The sequence below is a fragment of the Oncorhynchus tshawytscha genome, linkage group LG03 (genome assembly GCF_018296145.1).
Source record: "Oncorhynchus tshawytscha isolate Ot180627B linkage group LG03, Otsh_v2.0, whole genome shotgun sequence".
In the NCBI taxonomy this organism is placed as follows: domain Eukaryota; kingdom Metazoa; phylum Chordata; class Actinopteri; order Salmoniformes; family Salmonidae; genus Oncorhynchus; species Oncorhynchus tshawytscha.
The window spans coordinates 65,876,574-65,891,471 of NC_056431.1; the positions used below are offsets into that span (position 1 = coordinate 65,876,574).

The 14,898-nt window shown below is 41.4% G+C and overlaps 1 protein-coding gene across 1 annotated transcript in view; it reads left to right on the top strand.

Moving 5' to 3' along the window:
- The first annotated feature begins 2,034 nt into the window (after positions 1-2,034).
- The window catches only part of impg2a (interphotoreceptor matrix proteoglycan 2a), a 53,205-nt gene continuing 40,341 nt past the window's right edge, over positions 2,035-14,898 (top strand). The window contains exons 1-6 of the mRNA XM_042320097.1: positions 2,035-2,549; positions 2,639-2,890; positions 9,625-9,791; positions 11,595-11,620; positions 11,769-11,801; positions 14,584-14,621. Of these exons, the coding sequence (XP_042176031.1) occupies positions 2,471-2,549; positions 2,639-2,890; positions 9,625-9,791; positions 11,595-11,620; positions 11,769-11,801; positions 14,584-14,621 (595 nt within the window). The 5' untranslated portion in view covers positions 2,035-2,470. The remainder of the gene's footprint in view (positions 2,550-2,638; positions 2,891-9,624; positions 9,792-11,594; positions 11,621-11,768; positions 11,802-14,583; positions 14,622-14,898) is intronic.

Genomic DNA, 14,898 nt, shown 5'->3' on the forward strand with positions numbered 1-14,898 from the left:
CTTGTCTTACCAGACGTCGCTCTTCTATCCTGCCGGTACACACAATATTGTGTGTAGATTGATGAGGATTTTTTTAGTTTTAATTCATTTTAGAAGAAGGCTGTAACGTAACAATGTGGAAAAAGTCAAGGTGTCTGAATACTTTGCAAATGCACTTCATGCATGATGCCATGGCATCTATGGGTCAAAGGTTGACAGTGCGATCTAATTTCTAATTTCTGTGTGTGTGTACCCAGGTTGTGTATTTATAACATATGTGGTAATACTGGGACCTGAATTGCTTGACGTTATCTGAGGTGAGGCTCCCTAAATTCAGACAGCACCTATTTCGCCCCTGATGATTTTTATTTAACTAGGCAAGTCAGTTAAGAACACATTGTTATTGACAATGATGGCCTACCAGAAGGCAAAAGGCCTCCTTCGGGGGTTGGGATAAAATAATATAGGACAAAACACACATCACAACAAGAGAGACACCTCAACACTACATAAAGACCTAAGACAACGACATAGCATGGCAGCAAAACATGACAACATGGCAGCATAACACGGTAGCAGCACAAAACATGGTACAAACATGATTGGGCACTGACAACAGCACAAAGGCCAAGAAGGTAGAGACAACAATACATAACACGAAGCAACGACAATTGTCAGTAAGAGTGTCCATGACTGGGTCTTTGAATGAAGAGATTGAGATAAAACTGTCCAGTTTGAGTGTTTTATGCAGCTCGTTCCAGTCACTAGCTGCAGTGAACTGAAAAGAGGAGCGACCCAGGGATGTGTGTGCTTTGGGGACCTTTAACAGAATGTGACTGGCAGAACGGGTGTTGTATGTAGGAGATATCTCAGATAGGGGGGAGTGAGGTCTAAGAGGGTTTTATAAATAAACAACCAGTGGGTCTTGCGATGGGTATACAGTTTACAGAGGACTATAGAGTGCAGTGATGTGTCCTAAAAGGAGCATTGGTGGCAAATCTGATGGCCGAATGGTAAAGAACATCTAGCCGCTCGAGAGCACCCTTACCTGCCGATCTATAAATGTACGTTTCCGTAATCTGGCATGGGTAGGATGGTCATCTGATTCAGGGTTTTTTTGGCAGCTGGGGTGAAAGAGGAGCGATTACGATAGAGGCTATTACATATTTTTTTATAAATGCTTCTCCAATTTCATTGTGCAGTGAACCAACTTTACTGGACCAGTCTCGTTGACACAATAATGAATGATCAAGGGGTTGGCTAAAGCACAAACAGATCTGGCTATGGCAATATGGGCAAGATCTCAATTGCTTACTCCTCTCCTCGTCTCCTCAAAACCCATCGGATGAGAAAACCAGAGGTCCCTTCCCTCTGACCTTCTCCTCCAATGGGTTTTGAGGAGGTGGCAAGGAGAGAGGATGCGAGGAGTATGCAATTGAGATCCTCCCATGGTTGAGCTCAGTTTCCTGGTCTAGGTCACATGGTCAAGAAGAACGCCTGATCCTATAGGCTATATGAGGGATAAAAACAGCACTGAGCGGCTCAGATCATACACCTGAATTAACATTACCCCCAGATTTAGTCCGCAGGATGATTCTTAATTGAACCACTGGTGATGTAGGCTATCCATTAGTTCTAATGACCGTCTGAAAAAAAGGCCTCAGCCAGCCCCAGCCTTGAGTTGAGGTTAGTTTTGACCAGGATTGTCTGCTACCTGTCTTCATTAATGGAGGAGCCTATCTTTGCACTTAAAGCCATATCTCTCTGCGGGTGGCCTCTTCACCCTTCCCCCCTTTCCCCTCTCTCTCCTTCCACGTTTCCCTCGCACTAAGCACCCTTACCCCCTTTCCCCCCTCTCTCGTTCCACGTTTCCCTCGCACTAAGCACCCTTCCCCCTTTCCCCCTCTCTCGTTCCACGTTTCCCTCGCACTAAGCACCCTTCCCCCTTTCCCCTCTCTCTCCTTCCACGTTTCCCTCGCACTAAGCACCCTTCCCCCTTTCCCCTCTCTCTCCTTCCACGTTTCCCTCGCACTAAGCACCCTTCCCCCTTTCCCCCTCTCTCCTTCCACGTTTCCCTCGCACTAAGCACCCTTCCCCCCTTTCCCCCCTCTCTCCTTCCACGTTTCCCTCGCACTAAGCACCCTTTCCAGTATTACACCAGTATCTTCTTGACAAGCTGCTATAAAGGGCTTAGCAAACAAGATTAGAGAACAAAATCTCACTCAATGGGCCATCTGCCTAGCTGAGCCTGAGCCCTGACCGGGAGCTGTTCCGTAGCACCATGGAACACACCTTCCTCAGCCGACATAAGCAAGGAGGAGAGAATCACTTCAGAATGACTGGTTAAAAAAACATATACATTTTCTGGATTCTGAACTATGCAAACTCATAAGGAGGGCCTAACATTGTTGTGTGATTCCAAAGGAAGTACCTGTCGTGTCAACGTGACCCCTTTTCAACCCTTCGGAGTTAAAACCACTACGGATTTAAGATGTCGGACTCTTCATTGAAATGCCTTTTGTGTACACTTTCGTTCATCTTAGCGTTTGAACTCTTGGGAGTAAGAACAGGTATGTATGCATGCCTAACAAACAGTCAAGCTACACTTTCGCAATTAAGATGGAGTTGTTGTCTAATGCGTTTTATCGTTTTATCACAGACGCTGCATCTGGGGAAGGACGTCTTCTTCCTGACGGACAGGATCTATATTACAAAACAGTTAGAATATCACCTATTCTATCGGTTCTTCAAAGCATAGTTCATTCACCTCTCCTCAAGGTCTCACACAAGGACCATGGCGCTATCCTCCGGCAGAAGCGCAACGTGCTTTTCCCCAGCGGGGTCAAACTTTGTGCTGAAGAGAGCGTGCAACAATCCATTGCAAATCACCTCAGCTACTTTCACCTGCGAGGTAAGACCACCACCACTCACCTGTATGTATTATGATGGAGGAAGAAGTGGCCCTCCCCAAATCTGAGGTGGCAAGTCTGCGCGTGTGGCCCATTCCGTCAACCCCTACCCAGACCATAGAGAAGGCCTACAGTGGCTTCAGAAATTATTCACACCCCTTGACTTTTCACTTTTATTTTTGTGTAAACAGCCCGAATTTAAAATGGATTAAATTGAGATTTTGTGTCACTGGCCTACACACAATACCCCATAATGTCAAAGTGGAATTATGTTTTTATACATTTTAACAAATTGTTTTAAAATTAAAAGTTAAAATGTCTTGAGTCAATAAGTATTCAACCCCGTTGTTATGGCAAGCCTAAATAAGTTCAGGAGTACAAATTTGCTTAACAAGTCACATAATAAGTTGCATGGACTCACTCTGTGTGCAATAATAGTGTTTAACATCATTTTTTAATGACTACCTCATCTCTGTACCCCACACATACAATTATCTGTAAGGTCCCTCATTCAAGCAGTACATTTCAAACACAAAGACCAAGGACGGTTTCCAATGCCTCGCAAAGAAGGGCACCTATTGGTAGAAATAAAAAGCAGGGATGAAATATCCCTTTGATCATGGTGAAGTTATTAATTACACTTTGGATGGTGTAACCATATACCCAGTCACTACAAAGATACAGGCGTCCTTCCTAACTCAGATGCTGAAGAGCAAGGAAACCGCTCAGGGATTTCAACATGAGCCAATAGGTGACTTTAAAAAAGAGTTTAATGGCTGTGATAGGAGAAAACTGGGGATGGATCAACAACATTGTTACTCCACAATACTAACCTAAATGACAGAGTGAAAAGAAGGAAGCCTGTACAGAATATTACAAAACATGCATCTTGTTTGCAATTAGACGCTGAAGTAAAATTGTGATTCAGGAGTAAAATAACTGTATGTCATGAATACAAAGTGTTATGTTTAAGGCAAATCCAACAAAACACATCACCGAGTACCACTCTTCATATTTTCAAGCATGGTGGTGGCTGCATCATGTTATGGGTATGCTTGTCATCGGCATGGACTAGGGAGTTTTTTTTAAATAAAATAAATGGAATAGAGCTAAGCACAGGCAAAATCCTACAGGATAACCTGGTTCAGTCTGCTTTCCAACAGACACTGGGAGACAAATTCACCTTTCAGCTGGACAATAACCTAAAAAACAAGAAAGAAATACACTGGAATTGCTCACCAAAATTACATTGAATGTTCCTGAGTGGTCTAGCTACAGTTTGACTTAAATCGTCTTGAAAATCTATGGCAAGCCATGAAAATGGCTGTCTAGCAACGGTCAATAACCAACTTGTCAGAGCTTGAATATTTTTTTTACAGAATAATGTGCAATTATTGTACAGTCCAGGTGTACTAAACTCTTAGAGACTTACCCAGAAATACTCACAGATGTAATCGTTGCCAAACGTGATTCTAACATGTATTGACTCAAGGGTGTGAATTCTTAAAGTACCAGGCAAAAGTTTGGACACACCTACTCATTGCAGTTTATTTTTTTGACTATTTTCTACATTGTAGAATAATAGTGAAGACATCAAAACTATGAAATAGCACATATGGAATTATGTAGCAATCAAAAAAGTATTAAACAAATCAAAATATATTTTATATTTGAGATTCAGGCTGTAACACAACAAAATGTGGAATAGGTATGAATATTTTATGAAGGCACTGTATATGCTATAGTCTACAGCCCTAAAAACATGAGGTGTGTGTGTGTGTGTGTGTGTTATCACAGCATTGCGATTTGGGTCTCAACCTAAAGTATTTTCCCTCTCCAACATCCAATTTTCAGGCAACATCTGCTCTACTTTGGAAGGAAATTGATTAATTTCCTGGCAATAAGTATGTCACACTGTAGGTCGCACTGTATGTGAGGATCAGCCCATTTTAGAGACTTGAGCCAGGTAGCAGCACCTACACAGAGGGGGAGGGAGAGACATTCCTGACTCAGAAGGATGTTGGGTGTGATCAGGCAGGTTAAAAGTCAACTCTCACAACATATGTCCAGCCACTCAAGGTGAGAGAGAGAGGCTTAGGGTTTTGAGATGGTGGAGTGAGTGGGTCTGTAGGGCCTGTAGTGGGACTAATCAGTGGTCAGTGTGCAGGATAGCTCTGTATGGGATTCCAGTCTTGTGGGTTACTGAGACACTGACCTGGCTGGACTAAGTTAGAGGGTTGCTAACATTTCATCCTTGTCTTTTTGGCGAACTCTGGAGTCTCCCGGCATTGTCTCACGATGAATAGTAAAGTTATTGGTAGCACTTTACAACTCCACATAATAAAGCATTTATAAAGGATTAGTAAACCATTTATTCATTAATTACTCCCATAATTGTAAATGTTGGTAACCTAGTTATTCATACATTTATAAACAACTTTTAAAGTATTTAATAACGATTCATAAGATCATTCACAAGATGTTTAATATACAAGTAACTGCCAAAGTAAAGGAAACACGAGAGTAAATGAGGGATACAAAGTATATTGAAAGCAGGCGCTTCCACACGGGTGTGGTTCCTGAGTTAATTAATCAATTAACATCCCATCATTCTTAGGGTCATGTATAAAAATGCTGGGCAGGCTATTAATTTGGCTACCATGGCTATACCCCCATAGCAGGACAATGCCCCATCCACAGGGCACGTGTAGTTACTGAATGGTTTGATGAGCATGAAAATGATGTAAACCATATGCCACGGCCATCTCCGTTACCAGAACACTTACAGGAGATTCTGGAGCGACGCCCGAGACAGAGTTTTCCACCACCATTAACAAAACTCTAAATTATGTAATTTCTGGTGGAAGAATGATGTCACATCCCTCCAGTAGAGTTCCAGACGCTTGTAGAATCTATTCCAAGGTGCATTGAAGCTGTTCTGGCTCAATGCCTTATTAAGACACTATGTTGCCGTTTCCTTTATTTTAGTAGTTATCTGTAGGTCCTTAATTCCATCATTTGGAGATGTATTAATGGTGGTGGAAAACGTCTCAGATGTCACTCCAGAATCTCCTGTAAGTGTTCAATTGGGTTAAGCTCTGGTAACGGAGATGGCCATGGCATATGGTTTACATCATTTAATAATCATTAAAAAATTGTGTTGGCTGTTTACACTTTAGAAATATTTAGTAAATGTTTTGAGTGACCAATGTGATTTCTCACAAAAAGGTGGACATGCCATTGGTAGACATTCCTGCAGTATCTGATGCTCAAAATGGCCATTAGAACATGTCAATGGTTAAACAATAAGCACACAAAATATATTGAAACTTTTATTCCAAAACAGTCCCACTGTTGTAGTAGTGTGATATGACACACTTCAGACACGCTGAGTAAAATACCTTTTTTTTAAATGGTAACATAAGCGTTTCTTGGCAGCAGCGGATGGAGGTATTGTCTTAGGGCCTTTTGTGGGCCCCAGGATACATTTAGTTGGGGAGCGTGCCCGGTTGGTAATTCAACTATGATCACTACAAGTTAGTTTACTAGAGTACTTTACCAATTTAAAAAGCTTTAGCTGACATGGCAGTGTTAATCTTGTCAACAATAACTGACGAAAATACTCGCCAACGACCTACTATAGAGATGAGATGCTATGGAAAAAAGGGTAACTATTACATGACTTTTCATTTTAGGACAATAATTCCATGTGATACTAATGAACATTATATTTGTCACGCCCTGACCTTAGAGATCCTTATTATTCTCTATGTTTGGTCAGGTCAGGGTGTGACTCAGGTGGGAAAGTCTATGTTTTCTATTTCTTTGTTTTTGGCCGAGTGTGGTTCCCAATCAGAGGCAGCTGTCTATCTTTGTCTCTGATTCGGGATCATATATAAGTTGTCATTTTTCCTTTTGGGTTTTGTGGGATCTTGTTTTCTGTTTAGTGGTTTTTGCCTGACAGAACTTTTCGCTTTCACGTTGGTTTGAGTGTTTTTTGAACATTAAAATCATGAACACTTTCCACGCTGCGTCTTGGTCCACTCTTCATTCAACAAACGAGAGCCGTTACACTATTTGACATGAAGCTCCAATTCATCAGTTGTCCAATGCTTAGCATGCATACAGAATAGTTCATGCAAGTCTCTCATTTGGAAAATGTACATTTTTCAGTTGTGTTGTCTAATTGAGCTGATCGGCCTGGCTCTTCCTCAGAGGTCACTTCAGTCACTAGTCAATCTTTTGAAGGATGCAAAGCCAGAACACTTGACTTGTAACTAACCTCAACTAGAAACAATGTTTACTCTCTTACTTTCATATAGGCTATTGTTGCTTTGATCACAACAGAAGCTCTATTTTCCCATGTGCGCTTTTATTCATTCATCTGTGTTGCTGCTCTTGTGCCTCGGTGTCATTTTTTGGTTGCTATTTGTCTGCAGTTAAAAGACTGAAGCACTGGAAGATTTAAATGTTGTATACAGTATGTAACATTTCTACCTGCAAACCGTACATCAAACATGTATACCTCAATCACCATATTAGTAGTAATGAAATAACAAAAAGGATCCGGTCCAGCCAGCTGTTGTGTGTAGGCTACATCTCCCTGTTGTATGATTAGTTCGCGGTCACGAGGTTGCCAACTTTAGCAAAACATTAACGTTACAACTCTACCTCAAGTCCTTGCAACAGTTGTTTCACAACCGTTTGTGTGAATAAAATGTTGGATATATTTCCTTTAACGTCCTGTGTTGTGTGCTTATTGTTTTACCATTGATATGTTCTAGAATATTTTGAGACCTTAAGGAGCATCTGGTTTTGTTGGAATGTCTACTCATGACATGTCCATCTTTTTGTGAGAAATTACACTGGCCACTCAATACAGCCCACGAAATACTTAACTAATGAATAGTAGTAATGTCACGTTCCTTAGAATAAATATCGGACTGAGTCGCAGCGGATGTTGAGTTCCACATAATTGAATGATAAAGTGAAACTTAGCAAAGACAAAAATAAATAAACAATAAACTAACAATGAACCGTGACTACAGAGATGCTACGTGCACTAACTCAAAACAATATCCCACAAACACAGGTGGGAAAAACAGCTACTTAAATATGATCCCCAATTAGAGACAACGATTACCTCTAATTGGGAATCATACACAATCACCAACATAGAAAAACAAACCTAGAACCCCACATATAAATAATAAACTAGACTAACCCCCCGGTCACGCCCTGACCTACTCTACCATAGAAAATAAGGACTCTCTATGGTCAGGACGTGACAAGTAAATGGTTTATAAGGATGTATAATAAACATCAATGCCGTTCTGACATTGCTCGCCCTAATATTTACATATTTCTTCATTCCATTCTTTTACTTTTAGATTTGTGTGTATTGTTGTGTATGGTTAGATGTTACTGCACTGTTGGAGCTAGGAACACAAGCATTTCTCTACACCAACAATAACATCAGCTAGACATGTGTGTGTGTGTGACCAATAAAACTTGAATTCATTAGATTTTATTTGACTGGAGCATCGATGAATAAATGATTTACAAATCCATTATGAATGCTTTATTAGGTGCAGTTATTATAAACTGCTACCATGCTTTTCCAGGATGTTTTCTTTGTACAGTAAATAAATACATAAATTAACTAATGACTTTCAAGAGATTGGTCCAATTTGGCAACCAGAACTTTAGTTTCAGCCCAGCACTTACTAACAGACCTGATTCAACTCAACATCTGCTCATCAAGACCTTCCTCCAGCTGGACTGGAACAAATCCCACCCTGTTGCTCTGTAGACCGGGGCTGTGGTTGGTGAATGTAAGAGTATAGATGCAGGTAGGTGAGGTAAGCACAGTGATTGAGGAAATATAGTGCAATATTATATAGGTGCACGGCCCCTCCCATGTAGAGGAGCTGAATTGAGAAGAGAATAGTTGGGACAGTATTATGGTTTTGGGCAGATACTGTGCTGTATGAACTCATCTTTAACTGTATTAACCCAGGAGAAGCTTGATGATATGGGGATTGGGGAAATACTTTGGGTCCAGGGATGAGACAGTACACACTTAGAAAAAAAGTGCTATCTAGAACCTAAAAGGGTTTTTGGCTGTCCCCATAGGACAACCAATGTTTTGCTTCCAGGTAGAACCTTTTTGGGTTCCATGTAAAACGATTTCCATAGAGGGTTCTACATGGCACCCAAAAGGGTTCTACCTGGAAGTTTAAAAAAAATGGTTATCCTATAGGGACACGAAGAACCCTTTTGGAACCCTTTTTCTTAAGAGTGTAGATGTAGAGGAAAAGCAGTGAGGGTTGGGTAGGTAGCTGCAGGTCATTGGGTTGGTGACTTGTAAGCTGATTTATGGAGAAGGGTTACATCACTGGTTTGGCATTGGCATGACAGTGGAGAGTGATACTGAGGTCAGGAAGATAGGCACACAGCAAGTCTGCGTAACCACAACCCTGCTGTGGCAGGGCTAAACATGGAATCAGTTAACTCTGACCTGGTGGGGGGTATGTACTGTAACACTTATAGTCACACTGTGATCGACACATGAGCTAATATGCCAGCTAAGATTTACCTCAGGGGTCACAGCTCTAGAACTAGACAGCCACAGCCTGCGTACTGTAGTTTTCATCAATGTCCCTTGTAATCCTCAGAGACAGAAAGAATGGGTTCTTTCGCCAATATGTGACCTGTGTGTGGCGTGTGTGTTCAGTGTGTCAGGAGACGGTGTGGGAGGCCTTCAAGATCTTCTGGGACCGCCTCCCAAACCAGGAAGAGTACCAAACCTGGATGAGCCAATGCCTGGACGGCACAGCCACCGCTCTGGCGATGGGCAAAAACTTTAGCCAATCAAAGGAGCACCTGGCCCTGGTTGAGAGTGTGAGTCTCTCCAGTCTCCATGAAATTACCATCATCATGTACAGTACCAGTCAAAAGTTTGGACACAGCAACTCATTCAAGGGTTTTTCTTTATTTTTACTATTTTCCACACCGTAGAATAATAGTGAACACACCAAAACTATGAAATAACCCACATGGAAACATGTAGTAACCAAAAAAGTGTTCAACATGTCAAAACATATTTTAGATTCTTCAAAGTAGCCCCCTTTGCCTTGATGACAGCTTTGCACATTCTTGGCATTCTCTCAACCAGCCTCATGAGGTGGTCACCTGGAATGCATTTCAATTAACAGGTGTGCCTTGTTAAAAGTTAATTTATGGAATTTATTTCCTTAATGCATTTGAGCCAATCAGTTGTGTTGTGACAAGGCAGGGTTGGTATACAGAATATTTTTTTCCCCCCTATTTGTTAAAATACCAAGTCCTTATTATGGCAAGAACAGCTCAAATGAGCAAAGAGAAACGACAGTCCATTATTACTTAAAGACATGAAGGTCAGTCAATTCGGAAAAGTTTCTTCAAATGCTGTCACAAAAAGAGACCCAGAGTTACCGCTGCTGAAGAAGATAAGTTAATTAGAGTTACCAGCCTTAGAAACTGCAGCCCAAATAAATGCTTCACAGAGTTCAAGTAGCAGAGACATCTCAACATCAACTGTTCAGAGGACACTGCGTGAATCAGTCCTTCATGGTTGAATTGCTGCAAAGAAACGACTACTAAAGGACACCAATAAGAAGAAGAAACTTGCTTGGGCCAAGAAATACGAGCATTGGACATTAGACCGGTGGAAATCTGTCCTTTGGTCTGATGAGTCCAAATGTGAGATTTTTGGTTCCAACCGCCGTGTCTTTGTGAGACACAGAGTAGGTGAACGGATGATCTCCGCATGTGTGTGGTTCCCACCATGAAGCATGGAGGAGGAGGTGTGATGGTGTGGGGGTGCTTTGCTGGTGACACTGTCTGTGATCTATTTAGAATTCAAGGGACACTTTACCAGCATGGCTACCACAGTATTCTTGCACACGCCATCCCATCTGGTTAGCGCTTATTAGGACTATCATTTGATTTTCAACAGGACAATGACCCAACACACCTCCAGGTTGTGTACGGGCCATTTGACCAAGAAGGAGAGTGATGGAGTGCTGCATCAGATGACCTGGCCTCTACAATCACCGACCTCAACCCAATTTTAAGATGGTTTGGGATGAGTTGGACGGCAGAAACAAGAAAAAGCAACCAACAAGTGCTCATCTTAAGGGAACTCCTTTAAGACTGTTGGAAAAGCATTTCAGGTGAAGCTGGTTGAGAGAATGACAAGAGCGTGCAAAGCTCTCATCAAGGCAAAGGGTGGCTACTTTAAAGAGTCTAAAATATATTTTGATTTGCTTAACTCTTTTTTAGTTTCATGATTCCATGTGTGTTATTCCATAGTTTTGATGTGTTCATTATTATTCTACAATGTAGAAAATAGTAAAATGTGGAATAAGTCAAGGGGTATGAATACTTTCTGAAGGCTCTGGATATGCTACAGTCCTCAGCCATATAAACAGCCATATAAACATGAGGTGTGTGTCATGACTGCATTGAGTAGGTGTGTCCAAATGTTTGACTGGTACTGTATGTCTGCAACTTCCACATCGTTATTCATCCAAATTGTGATGGCTTTCAGCTGTTATTTTGTATGTATGTGTGTGTGTGTGTGTGTGTGTGTAACTACTATATTCACGCTTCAATCGTTACTTGCTGTTATATCATTTCTGTCTTCCATCTTTGCCATTTCAGAGAATGTTGCTGACAGGGTCAACAAGGTAAAGTATGCAATCCTGTCCTAGTTACTTTCATTACCATTGTAACATTTCTTGGAGTGTATTCACTGTGCATTACCCTTGTCTTACATCATCTCATTCTTTTCCCCATTGCTGCTCTCTCTCTCTACTCCTGCTCCACTAACCATAGTGAGCCCAACAACTCATGGCTACATATGTGCAGGTAAAGTTCTGAATGTTCTTCAAACTTACCTGGTCATATTACTCCTCATCCTCTCCCCCATTGCTGTGGCCGTACAGTTCATTTGGGAACATTTTCAGACCCCTTGACTTTTTACACATTTTGTTATGTTACCACCTTACCACCAAACAAAAACAGGTTTCTAGAAATGTTTGCAAATGCATTCAAAATTAAAAACGGAAATATCACATTTACATAAGTATTCAGACACTTTACTCAGTACTTTGTTGAAGCACCTTTTGCAGTGATTACACCCTCGAGTTTCTTGGGTATGACGCTAAAAGCTTGGCACATTGTATAAACAGATAAACGATATCTACTGTATCTCTATGGCTGCAGATGCACGGTATCTATCTCTATGGCTGCAGATACACAGTATCTATCTCTATGGCTGCAGATACATAGATGCACATAGTATCTACCTCTATGGCTGCAGATGCTATACCTCTATGGCTGCAGATGCAGATGGCTGCAGATACAGTATCTATCTCTATGGCTGCAGATATCACATGGCTGCAGATCTATCTATCTCTATGGCTGCAGATACACAGTATCTATCTCTATGGCTGCAGATACACAGTATCTATCTCTATGGCTGCAGATACATAGTATCTATCTCTATGGCTGCAGATACACAGTATCTATCTCTATGGCTGCAGATACACAGTATCTATCTCTATGGCTGCAGATACATAGTATCTATCTCTATGGCTGCACAGTATCTATCTCTATGGCTGCACATACACGGTATCTATCTCTATGGCTGCAGATACACGGTATCTATCTCTATGGCTGCAGATACACAGTATCTATCTCTATGGCTGCAGATACATAGTATCTACCTCTATGGCTGCAGATACATAGTATCTACCTCTATGGCTGCAGATACATAGTATCTACCTCTATGGCTGCAGATGCATAGCTGCAGATACACAGTATCTATCTCTAGCTGCAGATCATAGTATCTACCTCTATGGCTGCAGATACATAGTATCTACCTCTATGGCTGCAGATACATAGTATCTACCTCTATGGCTGCAGATGCATAGTATCTACCTCTATGGCTGCAGATACACGGTATCTATCTCTATGGCTGCAGATACACAGTATCTATCTCTAGTATCTATCTATCTCTATGGCTGCAGATACACAGTATCTATCTCAGCTGCAGATACACAGTATCTATCTCTATGGCTGCAGATACACGGTATCTATCTCTATGGCTGCAGATACACGGTATCTATCTCTATGGCTGCAGATACACAGTATCTATCTCTATGGCTGCAGATACACAGTATCTATCTCTATGGCTGCAGATACACAGTATCTATCTCTATGGCTGCAGATACACAGTATCTATCTCTATGGCTGCAGATACATAGTATCTACCTCTATGGCTGCAGATACATAGTATCTACCTCTATGGCTGCAGATACATAGTATCTACCTCTATGGCTGCAGATACATAGTATCTACCTCTATGGCTGCAGATACATAGTATCTACCTCTATGGCTGCAGATACACAGTATCTACCTCTATGGCTGCAGATACACAGTATCTATCTCTATGGCTGCAGATACATAGTATCTATCTCTAGATACACGGTATCTACAGTTGAAGTCGGAAGTTTACATACACTTAGGTTGGAGTCATTAAAACTCATTTTTCAACCACTTAACAAATGTAATGGTAACAAATCAAATCAAATTATTTGGTCACATACACATGGTTAGCAGATGTTAATGCGAGTGTAGTGAAATGCTTAGTTTTGGCAAGTCAGTTAGAACATCTACTTTGTGCATGACACAAGTAATTTTTCCAACAATTGTTTACAGACTGATTATTTCACTTATTATTCACTGTATCACAATTCCAGTGCGTCAGAAGTTTACATGCACTAAGTTGACTGTGCCTTTAAACAGCTTGGAAAATTCCAGAAAATGATGTCATGTCTTTAAAAGCTTCTGATAGGCTAATTGACATCATTTGAGTCAATTGGAGGTGTATCTGTGGATGTATTTCAAGATCTACCTTCAAACTCAATGCCTCTTTCCTTGACATCATGAGAAAATCAAAAGAAATCAGCCAAGACCTCAGAAACTAAATTGTAGACCTCCACAAGTCTGATTCATCCTTGGGATTAATTTCCAAATGCCTGAAGGTACCACGTTCATCTGAATGAACAATAGTATGCATGTATAAACCCTGTGCGACCACGCAGCCGTCATACCGCTCAGGAAGGAAGGTTCTGTCTCCTAGAGATGATCGTACTTTGTTGCGAAAAGTGCAAATCAATCCCAGAACAACAGCAAAGGACCTTGTGAAGATTCTGGAGGAAACGGGTTGAAAAGTATCTATATCCACAGTAAAACGAGTCCAATATCGACATAACCTAAAAGGCCACTCAGCAAGGAAGAAGCCACTGCTCTAAAACCGCCATAAAAAAAGCCAGCCTGTGGTTTGCAACTGCACATGGGGACAAAGATCATACTTTTTGGAGAAATGTCCTTTGGTCTGATGAAACAAAAATAGAACCTACCTCTATAGTATCTACCTCTATGGCTGCAGATACATGGTATCTACCTCTATGGCTGCAGATACATGGTATCTACCTCTATGGCTGCAGATACATAGTATCTACCTCTATGGCTCCACTACAAGTAGAACACCAGATAGTTTTGTGCTTCTTAACTATTATAATTGGATTTGATTGGATCTCTGAGTGAAACCTCTCAACTGTGAGTGACTGTTGTTTTTCCACAGCACCTCAACTCCAGCCACAGAACAGGAGGCTCAAGGAGGTCAGTGTCATACACACACACACACACCTTTTATAACTTCTTTATCCCTCCATCCTTTCTCTCTCTGTTACCTCTCTCTCTCTCCATCTCCTTCTCTCTGCTCTGTGACGTGCTCAGACCGGTAATAGCCCACTATGGCTGTCTAATCCACATTAGTAAGCAGCGCATCCACACAGTTCACTCACACCAACCCCTCTGGCTATTGATTTCTTGCCCCACATTACAGGCTCAAGCCAAGCAATGCCTCTGACTATCGATGTGCTGTGGTGCACATAGT